This window comes from Parasteatoda tepidariorum, chromosome 3 (assembly GCF_043381705.1).
Source record: "Parasteatoda tepidariorum isolate YZ-2023 chromosome 3, CAS_Ptep_4.0, whole genome shotgun sequence".
In the NCBI taxonomy this organism is placed as follows: Eukaryota; Metazoa; Arthropoda; class Arachnida; order Araneae; family Theridiidae; genus Parasteatoda; species Parasteatoda tepidariorum.
The window spans coordinates 66,011,759-66,027,755 of NC_092206.1; the positions used below are offsets into that span (position 1 = coordinate 66,011,759).

Consider the following 15,997-nt stretch of genomic DNA (forward strand, 5'->3'; position numbering starts at 1 on the left):
TAATGTATACTGTAAAAAATTCTGGATCAATTTGTGGTATAAAGTACTTTGGGTGCATCAACCGTAAAATTCAGTTAACTGAAAAATCCATTTTTACCATAAAATAGTATGCCGTAGTTTTTACAGTAATATTCATTTAAATAAAGTGATTCAGTGATTTTACGGTAATTATTACTGTAAAAATTATTGTAAATCAGACTTTTTGTTGTCGCATGTTACAGTAGAAATGGATTTTACGGTAGGGCACTTTCTACCTAAATTTGAGCAGGAACTTTTTTTACAGTCTATTTTTTTTTCTGCATACGATAAATTGCCTGGGAAAATAATCATTGGCGCAAACATACAGGATAAACTTCAGCCTTTTTGTGTCAAGAAAATATGTAATTATAATTAGTTCCCTTTAAATATCAGTTATAATAATGAAAACTATTACAGTTGCCAATTGTAACTCAGTTTTCAAAAATTATTTGACTGCTGAATACGCGATTCCACATTTTTTGTATTTATTTCTTACTTGCTCTTGACGTCGCGATGATGCCTATTACGTAACAAAATTATCATTATTTGTTTTTAAGATAAGGATTTTTATAAGTCTCTTGATTGGATAAAATTGATAAGTAATTGTTTAAAACGTGTAAAATACTTTATATCTCAAATTTAGCACAAATTTAGTCAAATTTAGTTCTCAAAATTAACGAAATTATCAATAACTTAAAATTAATTAAATTAATAAAGATTTTGCCATCTGAATAGGATTAAATCTATTGAATAATAAAGATTATTTTTATAATTTATTTTTCTTTGACTATTTTGCTGATTATTTCCACTCAAATTAACTTTATTTGACATGATGCAAAATATTCTAGAATAATTTTTTATTGCATTTTCTTCTATTTAATTCGGGACAACGCGCTAATGTTATTAAGTTCACAAAAGTTATTTAAATTTTTTTATATTAAAAGCACTATAAGAAAATGGATGCCTGAACTTTACGTTATTTTCTTCGTTTTTGACGAAACCGTCTCCTGAGAAATGATCCTTGTGAACATTTCGTCAAACAAAGACGATGACTTTTTCCCGTTGTTTGAGGATGGGATTTTCGTCTAAAGCAACAAATCGATTTGCATATTTCAATAATAAATACAGCACAGTGTAAAAGAAATGTATGAGAGTAAGTTCTCACTCATAGCTCGGAATCGAGACACCGTATGACAGGATAATGCAGGGTAAGTGAGCTGAAATTGAAGCCAGCTCACTTACCCTGCATTATCCTGTCATACGGTGCAAACTATGCAAACAGTACAAACTACTTTTATGGTCACATAAAAAAACTTTGACTCAGAAAACTTTGAGAACAAGTTAGTACAGTTTCGTTCAATGTTTGCGAGTTCAGGTTTCGTCAAAATCACTTGAATCTATCACAAAATGATTGCTTAAAATAGTAAAATACATGAAAGAATTGCAAAACCGTCAAAAATAAGAATTTTATTTCTGATAGAAAACGTTACACTGAATATATTCTGGTATGAAGGTTATAAAAATAACTCCGAGTTTTTCCATAATGATTAAAAAATCCCTGTCACAACACTTAACAATGTTCATTAGCTCTAAACTACAGCAGAAACAATGAACATCATACTTGAAAAGATAACCACAGGTGAACATTTTTATAAGCTTTATTTGACAATAACGATTTTCATTAATGTAAATTTAGATGATATGTTTCTGGTTCATTATAAATGCAAAAACCCCTTTGTGGGTTCACTTGCTTTAAAAATAAATATAAGTGTTTGAAAAATAAAATAAAAAAGGCTTACTTTTTAATACATTTTATGAAAGCTATCTCAATATTTTATTTTTTCTTTCTCTTTTCTTGTTTCAATTAAAGGAAATTAATTCTTTTTTTTTCTTTTATAGATTAAAAAAATGCTTAGTCTAACGAAAGTATATTCCTTTTTTAAAAGATAATCCAAGGAACCTTGTTTATAATCCTATTATTTATAAATTTAAAAAAGCGTAACAGCTATTATGAAAGCACGAGCGTCAGTTAATTACACAAGGTTCGCTTTACTTACTTGAAAGCTTATACATATAATTAAATTTATTATTTAATATACATTAATTAAAGTTTAGACATGGATTGTTTCTTCTTTTGTTAATTTTTAAAAAATATTGTATGGAAACTTAATTCTCACAATTTTAATTATTCAAACAAAAATTACTTTCCCAACACACTTCGCTATTTTGTTTAATTCAGAATGTTTAATGGATGCTCCAATTTTTGCTAGAACCCAATAACTTAACTTAAATCATGATATATTTTAGATCAGATCATGATACATTCTTTAAGGCAAGAGTTTAATTGTTTCAAACAAGATATTGCAACATAATATTTAGTCTGTCTTAAAATAAGTATATTTTTAATATAATGTGCTGAATATGCTTTTACAATTTTTCAACGGATTTCTTCGGTAATCTTTCAAAAAATTATTTTTTCAATTATCTAATTATTTGAAAAGATTTTAGTGTACTTACTTAAATAAATTATAGTAAAAGAGTCAGTTAAAGCATTTTTAAATAAACTAATTGAAATGTATTTAACAATACATGTAATACACAAACAGAATATTTCATACAATTCCTCTAATTCTTAAGTCTCTGTCTTGTTAAAAAACAAACCCTCTTTGAAACATCGATTAAAATGTTTGTTAATACATTAACAATTGTTTTAAATAAATATGTAATTAATATATTACAAAGCAACTACAAGATTATTCTTTAATGCATCTGCTTATTTTAAAAATTATTTGAATTTTAAAAACTTTTTCCGAGAATTTTTGAATTCTTAACTATACAAATTTTGCGAACGATAATTACAGATTTCTTAATCAACAAATGATCATTAATTCTTCGAAGTTTGAGACAAATATAGCTCCTTTTAAACTTGAAGTCAGGTATAACATTATTTGTTGTTCTTTTATATTTTAAGCGAAATTATTTATCTAAATTTTTACAAAATATCAAATGTTTCGCAATTAATTGGAATCAAAGTTATTTGATTAAATCTAATTGCTCAACTGTGTGCTGAAATATATTTAACAAAGTTCGGACGAATTTAAAAAATGTATCAATTTATCAGTTTCAATGCAAACTTTTCAAAATCAGTTATATAACGAGAACTCATTATTTATTTTACTTTTAAAAGTATTGTTACGAAATATATTTAATCTATGTGAGTTAACGTTAAACTAGTTTTAAGATAAAAAAATACTCCATGTAATTAATTCTGCAATAAATTTATTTTACTGATGTTTATTTTTAAGCTTTTTCAAAATATCGTTGATGAGTGACATTAATTATTATTGTATGTTACAATTTTTATCATTCAATTAATCAAAGTCAATAAAAATATTAAAAAAAAGAGTCTGCGTAAGTGTATCAGGATCCCGAAATTCTGACAACAGTTGCAAGAGGCAATTTTAGCCCCCGATTCAAAAAATCTTTCAAAAATTTGCATTGTTCTGTTTAGAAAACTAGTATCTCTGATTATATTTGTCTTACATGTTCTTGCAAATTAATCTGCATATAATACTCATTTTCTAATTATAAATGTTTACATTAATGCTGTGCTATTTTACAGCTCTATTTAAAAAAAAAAAAAAAAAAGAGTTTCGTTGAGAGTTTATTGACCGTTCCTTACAAGCCAGTTATTTTCGATTAGGTCAGATGAGCTTAAGTAAATTCAACGTAAATTGTAAAGGAAGGCGGCGTTATCAAAATAGTTTTTACAAGGTTATTATTAACTAGACTTTTACCTATAGTTAAGTGTTTCTATAGACCAAAATAATGAAAAATCAACGATTATTGAGATAAAAATTAAAAACAGCATCATTTTTAATACCAAATAAACTGTGTATAGTTATTTTGATGAATAGTCGTGTTTTGCTTATACTAATAGCGTAAAGTAACCAAAAGGACCAACAAATAACAAAACAAATTTGGAATTGCTTTAATTGTATCGGTGTATGATATTTATATTTTTGTAAGATTGGGTGGTTGCTGGATTAATTACTGATTAATTGATTACTTTTTTTAGAAATATCTATAAATAAATAACGGTAACTAATATTCAGCTAATTAGTTTTAAGCGAATTCGGTAAAATTTGAGAAGTTACAATGCCCTACCCGAAAGTGTATGATGCTTTTGAAAATGCATTTTAAGGCTGCTATATTTTGATCGTTTTTATGAATTTCATCTTTTAGTTACAAACGAAGTTAGATAATCATGTAGAAATATTTAAACTTATATTAAAAAATCAGCAAAATTTTTAATGATTTTATATTTTTCCTCACATAATATAAAATATTTATATACTTAAACCTCCTTACATCAACAATTCATACAGTTAAATCAAATGGCATAGTAGAATATTTAATTTATTTAACTCAATGAATTACTTAGATACACAGTAAAATTAATATTAAACTTATAGCTAACTGATTTATTTTAGTTTTTTTATCAAGGTTTTATTCGACTTGATTTATAAAACAGATCATTATTTTTTAAATATGTATGCAATGCATAATTTAAGGTGCTTTGGTATTTAATTAGACATTTTCCACTGAGTTCTGTTCAGATAACTCGTTTCCAACTTAATTTATTGTTACTAGCATATAATAATGCTGGTATTGTCAAGATATAAATTTTAGTTCGATTTTTTTTGTGCAAAACTATTTATTTTTCAAAACTAGGTTAGATTAAGTTAGGTTCAGCTCAAGGTTATAGTTGGATACCACAAATTATTTTTTCTTTTTAGATTTAGAACAATAAGACGGTGGGACTTGATTAATTAATGAATAAAATATTAAACTTTAATTACATATGAATAAATTATAGCTGCTTTTCATTGGTTTTAGACGTGATGTATAAATTCATTTGTAATTTAATGCATTATTAATGTTTTGATTTCCCTTTAGGCGAATGGTATTTCATCCGAGATGTAGGGGTATCAGTGCAAAGAGATCATCTAGGACGCCGTGAGTTTCAATCAATTTGTATTTTGTGTTTTTAATTGATTTCCCTAAAAATTGTTATGAATCATTCGTGAATATAATACTTATTAATTATTTTCAAATATTTTCATGGAGGCGGATTATTTCGTAAAAATTCATTTTTTAATCTTTTTAAAACTAGCACTAAATTATAATTTTATGTAGATTTAAATAAATTTCATAAGAAGAATATTTTAAATAATTTTAACCTGAATGATAATTTTTTTTCCTTCAAATATATTTCTGAAAATTTCTTGATCAGTTTCATTTTATTAAAATTCAAACTGTTCTAATATTTTTAAGTGAGAAAAGAAATCATTTTCATCCATGATTCTAACTTACTTCTGTATAATAAAATATAATTCCAAAAATGCCTTTTTTTAAAAGAAAATTTTGTTTTTATAAAAGTGATTCCTATTTATTTCTATAAAATAAGTTATAGTTCGAGGAAGTGCTTTTTTACTTATTATTATTAAAAATTCAAAAAATTGTAATGTGTTCAACTTTAAATTTTTTTTCAAATCGATTCCGTAAATAGGGTATTTTCAAAATCATTTTGTAAATTTGAATTTAATATAAAAATGCATTTAGAATAATCTTCACCATACATCTTGCTAAGAAATAAAGAACAATGATTTTTTACATGCCCTCGGAAAAAATATTACTATCATTATATTGGCAAAGAGTGACGTTTTAATTTTTTTCTAAAACATTTGTATATTTTTGTAATTATATGCTTTAAAAACTAATGTAAAATTATAAAACTTAATACAGAAACAACCTAACATAAGAATCGTTTTCTTCATAGAATTTCAAGTTTAGAGCAAATACCATTTCAATTACTGGCTGACAGTAAATTTTAAAATGAGGAGGAAAATGCTCAAATACTTATTATTCTTTTTTTTAAATATTTAGTTTGTATTTGAGAAGAGTCTGTGAGCTATTAAAGTAAATATAAAATTTACAACAAAGCAAACAAAATGTTTTAAATATTTAAGCTAATACTGCTTAAATCAACTTTTGTTTAGCTCTAAACATTTTATATAGATTTGAGATGGTATTGGCTTCTTAAAAATTTTACTTTTTCCTCTAAAATATATTAATGAGATTAAAATAAGTTCTTTAAATATAAATTGTTTGATTGAAGTGTGAGAAAAATTATGTATTAAACGTAAATTTAAACGAAATAATTTTTTTATTACAAAGTTAGGGATTTGCATACAAGTTATTTATTTTCTAATCAATTAATTAAATAAAATCAGTAATATTTTAGTCTATCACTTAATATATTTTCCCCAGGTATATGAATTAAAATTATTCAAGTATTTTTTTCTTAATTTAGATACTTTGATGAAGCAGATAAGCTTTATAGTCCGGATGACAGCACAGAAAATTTTAACTGGAAAAATGACATTGACAGTGACATTATGGTAAGACACTAAATTTCATTCATTTGAAATTAATTAAATTTTAATATTTAATAAATTATAAAGAATTTATTAAAAATTAATTAATTAAATGATTTACATATTTATCTGATTGACCTTGCAAATTTTAAGTATTCTATTATTATTATTGTTTAAATAATAAAAATCCTTAAAACTTTCACTTTATTTGACAAATTTTTGTTTCGGTCATGGTTTTTCTAAGCGTAGTAATAGGCGATATTAATGCAATAATATGCATACGTTTATAATACTATAAAGACACTTAATATGCTTGTTTAAAAAAACTTGGGTTTGCTAACATCTGTTTATGATAATAAATGCATGTGTTAATTGTTAAGTAAATAGTTATTTGTTTATAAACATCGTTGTTCGCCGTTAATTAGCATTTTAATCCTTATCGTGTAAAATAAGTAAGGTGAGTTTTGGTAAAAAGAATCATAATTTAGGTTAATAAAATCAAATTATACGGCGTTAAAACCATTCATTTGTTCATTTTTCCGTTCTTAATGGTAACGGTTTACTGGAAATTCTGACTTTCTAGGTTATATTACAACACATTTCTCTTTAATAATACAGTTCTCTTCTTGTAACACATTTAGTAAAATATACAAAACTGTAAAGTAAACTTAACCGAATAAATAGTTTTATGCAGTGTTCTAAAGTATCGTGATAAAATTACAAAATTTATCACATATACTAAAATCATATTTCTTGTTAATTTTATAAAAATCATTACCAAAGCGCTTCGGTAAAAATTATCGAGTTTTTTGGTGTCCCCATCAAGCCAAAACAACAGTAAAATTTCTCTTAATCTCGTAGTTTTGACCATACATTCTTTCGAAGTTGGCGAACAGTTTTCAGCATTGATATCCTTCATTTTTTGACCTTACTTAAGTTTTCAGAATTTATTTTTTCATTTTTATGTGATTTGGTTTTCGCTTTTAATGTAAATTATCGTTGAGAAAAAATTTTACACGAATGGTTTTCAATATGATAAACTTCATGTGGCTTAGGTTTTCAGAAAAGTACAAATTTTCTTAAAATAGTTTTTGAAAAAATTTCCTTTTCATATCTCATGATGATAAAAAACTGCCTCATTAATCCATTCTTAGTAGACCATATAAAAATGAAACATATAGTTTACTAGTTTACTTTGAATAGCTTATTTTAACTACTTTTATAATTTATTTTTTCTCAATATTTTATGGGGAATGCAAAATAATGACCTAACGCAAAAATTTAAATAAATGGAGCAATCAATCATTATACAAGCAATTAATCATTGAAAATAATACACAGAAATAGTTTTTTATACCGATATCTTTCCTTTTTCAAATGTTGTTTAAATTTCTAGAAAAAATATATTTCTTGATTTTAGATATTTTTTCAACATGCTACGTGATTAGATTTTTCTTTTTGAATTGAATCAGCATTTATTATTATTATTATTATTTTCAGAAAAAATAATTTATTTCATTTAACATTCAAACTCGTGAAGCCATTGTTATCTTGCTTTCCAAGAAATTAACCAGACATACAATTTTTCAAAAATCAAACCTTTAATCCAATTACAGAAATAAAAATGGTAGCGCGAAGAAAACTAGTATTTCGATCAATAACTAGGTATTTGAATTCTAGATTTTGAATTGTTTTGTGAAGAACTGTGGAATGTTAAAGATTTTCTACCTGAAAAGCGTTTTTTTTTTTTTGTGAGAAAAAAAATCTTTCTTCTGAGTAGAAATGATTTTTTTCTCCGCTTTATTGTATTTCTTCGCGAGTAATTTATTTCTTTATACAATTAGAATTACAAAGATGCTGGGTTTACGCGCAATTGAATTTATTTTGAAACATAATTCCGTTGAATTTGATTCAGTGATTTGCATTTTTAATATCATTGAATATTTTTAAAATGGTAGAACTGATTATTAAATTAATAAAAACCAATAATATTTACATTCGAGTCTCAATTATTTAGCTGTAAATTAGTTATTCGGTTTTTGACATCTCTGTGTTTTTTGAACAAAAGTACGGATTTATATCTTATTCAGTATAATAAAAATGGTACCTTTTCAAAATAATACAGAAGCAAACTCATCAACTGCTTTAACCAAAACCATAAAATTTTTCTGAGGTTGAAATATGAAATTATAAGTTTTCTTTGACATGTAAGCAGCTCAACAGCGGGCAATAGACACATTGTTTAACCTGGTTTAAGGCTAGGCTACAATAGACTCCCAAAATCGTGAAAATCTCGCGAATAATCGATTTTCTAATTTTGACCATTTTATGTTAATTAAATGATATAAAAAAGCATGTTAATTACTAAAATCATAAGAATATGTAAACCATTTAACAATATTAGTGTTATTTTGTTTTTTTATTATAAAACTTATTGTTGTTAGTGTTTTGTGTAGTGATCCTCAAAACAAAAATTTTGCTTTGAACTGGAAATTGAAATAGTTCCCATGCGCTGTAATTTTGATGACTATTCCATGAAACTTTTTTTGACACATTCTCTAGATTAATAAGAACAACTTGCAGAGAAGAAATTTCAAAATAAGTTGCCACAGAATATTTTATAGTCATTTTAATGTTCCAAAAAGTTTAGTACAAAAGATAGAGGGACGATTTTCATGTTCTGTTTTTCTTCCGAAGCTTGCTTTTTCTACTCTGTATGGAAATTAGTTGAAAAATGTGCAATTTTTTTTCTCTATAATTTGAAGATAAATGTAAATAGAGTTGAAATTACCAAATAATCTTTAAATTTAGGGAAAAATTTAACGCAAGGAGATTATTTAAACTTCAAAATAAATCGCTAATTTTTTTTTTTTGAAAAAATTAAAATTTGTCATGTTATAGCATGAATTATGTATCAAAGTATTTTTTTTATGTTCTCTCTCTAAGTATAAACAATCCTTACAAATCACAGCAATGTAACATTATTTAAAAAAGAAAAAAAACTTATTAAGAATCCATTGTAGCCGAGGATGTTATGCCACTGAAGATAATTTTCGTCTTTCAAAGTTTCCTTCAAGCCACAGGAGATTCAATTCTCTTTCAACTCCATTACTAATTTAAATTTCAAAGGAAGGAAAAAGCGAGTTCAAACATACCTAGAGTAAGGCCATGGAATTTCATTAACTGTAAAAAAAAATCAAAATGCCAAAAAGCAAACAAATTATTGGAAGAGAACTTCGAAGTTTGCGTAATCCTAAGTTATCTTCGCATAATTAATTTTCATCTGTAAGTTTTGAAAATTTCTTTACAGTATTGGAATCTTCATAATTTACTCTAGATTTGGTTGAGCTCACTCTTTCTATACTTTAAATTTTAAATTAGTTAAAGAATTTAAAGAGAATTTGTGACAAAAACTTTCTACCATGTCATGGCGTTCTCTTAAGCAACACCTCCAAGAAGAGAGAAGGCATCCGTACGAGTTAACAGAATCGGAAAATCTAAACCTTTAGTAATCCGAACGTAGTGACAAACCATGGGAGATTTTCGTTGTTTTCCTCTCCGTGTAACCCAAACTCGGGTTGGTTCAATCAAAAAGTCCTCCGAGAATAAAAATTTCCGCCTATACTTGATCCAGGAATTGCCTTGTTTTCTGGATTGGGTTGAAAATTACAAACTACGGAGTTGAACACTGATAGTCGTAAACTCAAAATTAGGTTGGCAGTTTAATGACGATTATAAAATGAAATACATCTTTCGTGTTTTCCCCTCACTGTTCAGTTCAGAGGCCCAAATGTTGTTACATATTTTCAATTTTTCCGCCTCTGCGCAGTTTATATTCGTTACGTCGGACTACTAAATGAATCAGTGCGAAGGCCTTCTCTCTTTTAGGAGATGTCAGTTTAAGGTTAAAACGCTACCAAGCAACTTAGTTTAGATGTTTTAAAATATAATTTAGACGAAAATAAAATTTTAAAAATAGTGCAGTTTGAAACAGCAAGCTTAAAAACGAAATTATTTCATTCTTAAACGGATATGCGGGGATAACTTTTCTGAGTTTCGATCACCATCTATTAAAGTTTGATAAGAAAAAAATTATGCGACTTGAAAAAAACTTAAAAACAAAATCAGTTTTAAATTTTAAATTAAATGCATGGTTAGCGAACTTGCTGAAGTAAAATTTATGTTTTCCAAAATTTAAGATGTCAAAAATCAAAATTTTGGTTTCGAAAATTCGAACGTCAGAAAATGTACCTGGAGCCAATCAAGTTGAATTTAATTCAGGAACATAGTTTGAGACTAGGAAATAAAATGTGAAAATATTTTTGAACATTTCTCCTTGGTTATAGAAAAATGTAAGTTTTGACAAAAAAAGTAAGAAAGAAGAAAAAAGAGGACAAAAAGAATGAAAAGAAAAGAAATTAAAAAAAGGAGAGAAATTAAAAAAAGAAAAGAAAACATTTTTTTTTTACAGTTTAAATCAAATAATTGATAAATATACATTTTTAAGGAAGATAAGCTTTTATTGATTGCAGAGAAGTTATTTTGTATTTTAACAAAATAACGATGTTTCTAGTTTTCCATTAATTAACAATTTTTGAGTAAATAAAGCTCTGAATAATATTAAAAATGCAACGTTTCTCTATATTTTATTCAAAGTTTTAAAATCAAAAGTTCTTTTTAAATAGAAAATTTTCCTTTACTATGAAATTGTTGAAGATCGAAAAAGAAAGTATGACCAAAGTACCAGAATATGATAAAATATACTGTGTTTCTTGCTCTATGAGAACAGCAAAAAGAGCGATAATTTTTATCGAAATGCTTTAATAATGATTTTGGTAAAATAAAAAATAAAAACTAGCTTTATAATAAAATTTCGTAAATGTGGTAAAATTTGGTAATTATATCATGATACTTAAACATGTCATAAATATCATCTATTGGGCTAAATTTACTTTTCAGTATTGTATTTTATACTAAATGTGTCGTAATAAGAACTTAAGTTTTAAAAATCGGAATTTCCGGTAAGACATTATCATATGAATGAAAAAAGTACAAAATGAATGGTTTCAATACTATATAATTATAATTTTGGTTTATTAATCAGAGTTTTGGTTTTTTTTTAGAAACAAAAATGTCATTATCATACAGTTCGGTAGTCTTACCAAAATATTTTTTTCCGTCTTCTAAAGCTGCAAATATGCAAAAAAAGAAGAAAAAAAAGCGAGATGGTACCAGGATTTTTAAGATAAAAACTCTTGAAATACTTGCATAAAACAGACACAATTAAGTAAAGATCCACCGTAAAACATAAAACAGGCAAAATATATCATTTAATAACCCCTTGTCAGAACTTTGATTAAATGGCTTGAAATAAACAAATGGCCATATCAGACAGGTGGATAAAACATGATCGACTACTTTACTAACGAAATAAAAAATTAAAACTGAAAAAAGTAATAATTAAAAAAGCTTCTATGTGTTATGCAGCTTAAAACTGCTCTTAAAACACAAGAATTACAGATCTTAGTTCTTAAAATGTAGATGCTTTCAAACTCCTATCGTTGATCAACTTATTTTTTAATTTTCATCTTAAATTGGAAATTTCTTGAGCTGCCTTTAAGACTTAATTCCATTTTCACTCATAGCATTAGTTTCTTTTAAACCATTTTAAGCACTTAGATATTTTTCACAAGTTTTAGTAAAATATAAATAGCCTGAATACGCATTTTCAATGCCATATGGTATTATTTTTCAATATTTTCACGTTTCCAGAAAAAAAGATACGTAGGCGTTTGACGCGATTCTATTGTGCTAAGAAATTTTTCGTTTTATTTATAAAAAAAAAATGGAAAAAAGGTTGCTAAAATGCAGGAATCTTAAAAAGGATTACAGAACAAATGGAAATTTTGTTTAAACCTTTACGACTAAGATCAGAATAGCTCAAACAGCAGCTAAAAGGCAATATTTGTTTGCATTATAACTAAAAATCTATATTGCTTTTAGCCAAAAATAATATTAATCCTTAGAAATATCCGTTCTTATAAAATCGAAAAGCATTTTAGTACACATGCTTTCAAAATAGCAAATTTTTAAGTATTTAAAATCAATGCACTAAACATTCTGTGGTCTTAGAAGAAAAAATATTAAAAACGTTCGATCAGCATTCTAAGAAAGAAAAATATGAAGAATAAATAATAACCCAAATTTATTTTCGTTAAAAGCTACATAGTTTTCCTAAATACGCGTTTTTTTAAGTAAGCATTATGTGTAACTTGCTTTAAATCTCAAATTGTAAAATTTTGTTTTCAAGAAATCAATTTTTTTATTTTATGTTTCATTTTCGTCCTCTTCTACTGCTTGTAAATAAATTTACGTTTCTCAAATATTATTTTAATATGAATTGCGAAATTAAACAGTATCAGTTAAATATTTTCGAATGAATTTGTTCATTTATTTTTTCCCTCGACTAGTAAGATACAGCGATTCCCAATTTTTTTTGGCTATGGAACCTTAAATAATCGTCCTTCTCTCCGCGGAACCCTGATGTTATAAATGAAGTTTACTTTATTTAATGATTTATTAAGTTCGAATTGTTTTAATGATTATTTAAGTTCGTCGGCTACAAGACGTTAGGATTTATATCCGATGGTTGAATTTACACTCCTGATCTTTAGGTCATAATTTGTTTTGGTGCATCTCAGGAAATTCCGTTTTAACTGTTTAAACTAAATTTTTAAAATTTTTTTTAAAAATTATGTTGAAGAAATATTCATATCAGTAGAGCTACAAATTAATTAGAGGAAGAGAAAGAAAAATATGTTAACGATATCTGTCGAATCACTAGTGTAGAGAGAGTGAAGAATAAGATTAAAGCTAATTCAATCACTTGATGAAACTTGAAGAATTCCCTAATATTTTTTTTTCCAACTCCACTTGGATTTCAAAAACAAACAAACAGGTCTTGATATCTTTAAACCCTTTTTTCTCAGTAATTCGTAAGATTTCGACAGTTTTAATTTTTTTTTTTTAGCCTTAAAATTAATTTTTTGTTAGAATTGGGAAATGATTTAAAAATATATATTGAAGGTGATAATTACAGAAAATACTGTATGCTTATTTTAATATTTCAAAGAATATTATTAAAATGGAATTATTTCCTAAATCTGAAAAAAAATGTTAAATGCACTATTTTTTTTAATGGTTTGAATCCAATCATTGGTGCAGTTAAAAAAGTTTTCTCAACCATTGTATTTATGTATGCAACAGCGTAATATATTTTACATCACACATAGCAAAATACAAGATACAATGCGGAAATTGAATGTAAAATTTTTATTTTGTTTATCATCATTTCTATTTCAATACATGATGTGCGTGTGTTGTTTCTTTACAGGAAAGAATAATGAGAAATGTTGTTTATTCTAAAATGTTCAAGAACCATCCGAAATCTTATTACGACGAAGATTTGGAGAGGCGCTAAGAGATAAAAAAACCTTGGATATTAATGGTGGTGCGCTGGAGTGCAATCGCACATCTTAGAATATGTAGAACATTCTTTTTATCTTCAAGATCCTCCCTTCCCTGTCATCATTACATAATGTATTAGAGATACTTGTCATTGTTGTTACGCAAGCAATCAAAACATAACGTATTGAATATATCTCGAAATAAAAAACACTTTGTCACTGAGAAATTTTAATTTTTTACTATTAAATTAGTTGGAAATAAAATATGCGTGTGTGGTTTATTGCAATATAACTTATTTTATACACTATATAGAACTATCATGAAATATGCATTAATATAAAAAAAATTAATTACAAAAATTTAATTAATGGGGTGAATTATGGTTTTTAATTGAAATACATAACATCACATTAATTTCTTCATTGATATATTTTTTTATCAATTAAGTTTGCAGGAAATAGAATATACGTGCGTCATATAATATTTCAATATAATTTAGAAATAAAATAATAGAAATAGTGAATTTAGAAATAGTGAAATAGAATATTTTAATATAATTTAAGTAATACGCCTCTTGAAATATCCAACATATTACACATTAGCAAAGAAACCAGATAAATCAATTTAATTGAAATATAAGGCCTGCCTGAATGAAAAGTGGACACATGTAAATGCGTCAAAATGACTGCAGCCATAGTAGTGCCTCTAAACAGGGATAAAAAAGGGCGGTAAAGATGTGCATTACATACGGCATTCGACAATGAAAGCTGTTTGCGGGAGAGGAAACTGATCGTAGTAAAGTTGTTCTATACAGATATCAAGATCGTGGCCGGGATAGCCTGGTTGATAGGTCACTGGGCCCATGTCCAAAAGGTCGTGGGTTCGATCCCTGACGGTTGAAGACTCCCCGTGTAGTAAACGGTGACTGATGCACGTTAAATCTGTCGAGTCACAGAGTCCTCCATGTTCCCATAACAAATCATATCTCTGAGGGTACTGATTCAGGAGTTCCCTTGTCTTCTGGGTTGGTTCAGAATTACAAGGCTACGGAGTTGAACATTAGTAGTCGTAAACCCGAAATTGGGTCGGCTGTCCAACAATGGTTATAAAATATAAAAATAAAATAAGATATCTGGATCGGAACAACGAATGATTTCCTGTCCTCTGGGAGCACGATCAATTCAACACAATACTACAGTACCCTGGCGAAACTAAGAAAAACAATAAAAAGCAAACGATCAGACCATCTCACACAACAAGCGCTTCTTCTTTATGGCAATGCCTACCCACACGTCTACCGTGAAACTCACATGACCTTACGAAATTTCCGTTGGGAAGAGTTGGAACACCCACCGTATAGTCCAGATTTGTCACATTGTGACTTCTTCATCGTTTGGTCACTTAAGAAAGCATTGCAAAGGGCACTCTTCGATTCGGACGACGAATTCAGGAAAACTGTGCAGTACTTCTTCCAGAATCAACCACAATCTTTCTAAAGCAAAGGCAAAGACCTGCTTCTAGACAATGGGACCTGCGTTACAACACTCATGGCGATTTCTTTTGATTTCCAATAAAGCTTTTTATTCAACTTCTCCATTGTCTTTTTATTCAACTTCTCCATTTGGGTTGTTCTCAAACATCATTTTACTTTTTTTTTCTCTATGTCGCACTTTTGTATTTAATAAATTGGTAAAAAAATGATCTTGTGCGGGTTATTGCAATATAATTTGATTTATACGCTTTATTGAATTATCATGAAATATCCAATATAGAAAATTAGACATTACCAAAATAATCAGTTGAGTCAATCTAATCTTAATAATTTCTATCAGTTTCATTTCCTCATGTATAATTTTCTGTATTAAATTAATTTTAAATTGAAGCTGGTGTTATTCATATTTTATACATTCTGCTGATTTATTGTGAAATATTTAACCATATAAAAATTAAATCTAAAAACTTATCTAGTCCAAAGAATTAATTGAAATACATGATATCACTTTTATTTGTCCATGCATTATTCTTGCATTAAATTAGACTATACGTGTGTGGGTCTTATAGTATAACTTATT

The 15,997-nt window shown here is 26.8% G+C and overlaps 1 protein-coding gene across 3 annotated transcripts in view; it reads left to right on the forward strand.

Moving 5' to 3' along the window:
• LOC107454415 (uncharacterized) overlaps positions 1–14,188 on the forward strand; it is a 68,774-nt gene extending 54,586 nt beyond the window's left edge. For all 3 annotated transcript variants that reach the window (XM_016071610.3, XM_016071608.3, XM_016071609.3), the window contains exons 3-5: positions 4,978–5,037; positions 6,395–6,482; positions 13,852–14,188. In XM_016071610.3, coding sequence (XP_015927096.1) covers positions 4,978–5,037; positions 6,395–6,482; positions 13,852–13,938 — 235 coding nt within the window. In that variant the 3' untranslated portion in view covers positions 13,939–14,188. The remainder of the gene's footprint in view (positions 1–4,977; positions 5,038–6,394; positions 6,483–13,851) is intronic.
• The last annotated feature ends 1,809 nt before the right edge of the window (positions 14,189–15,997 follow it).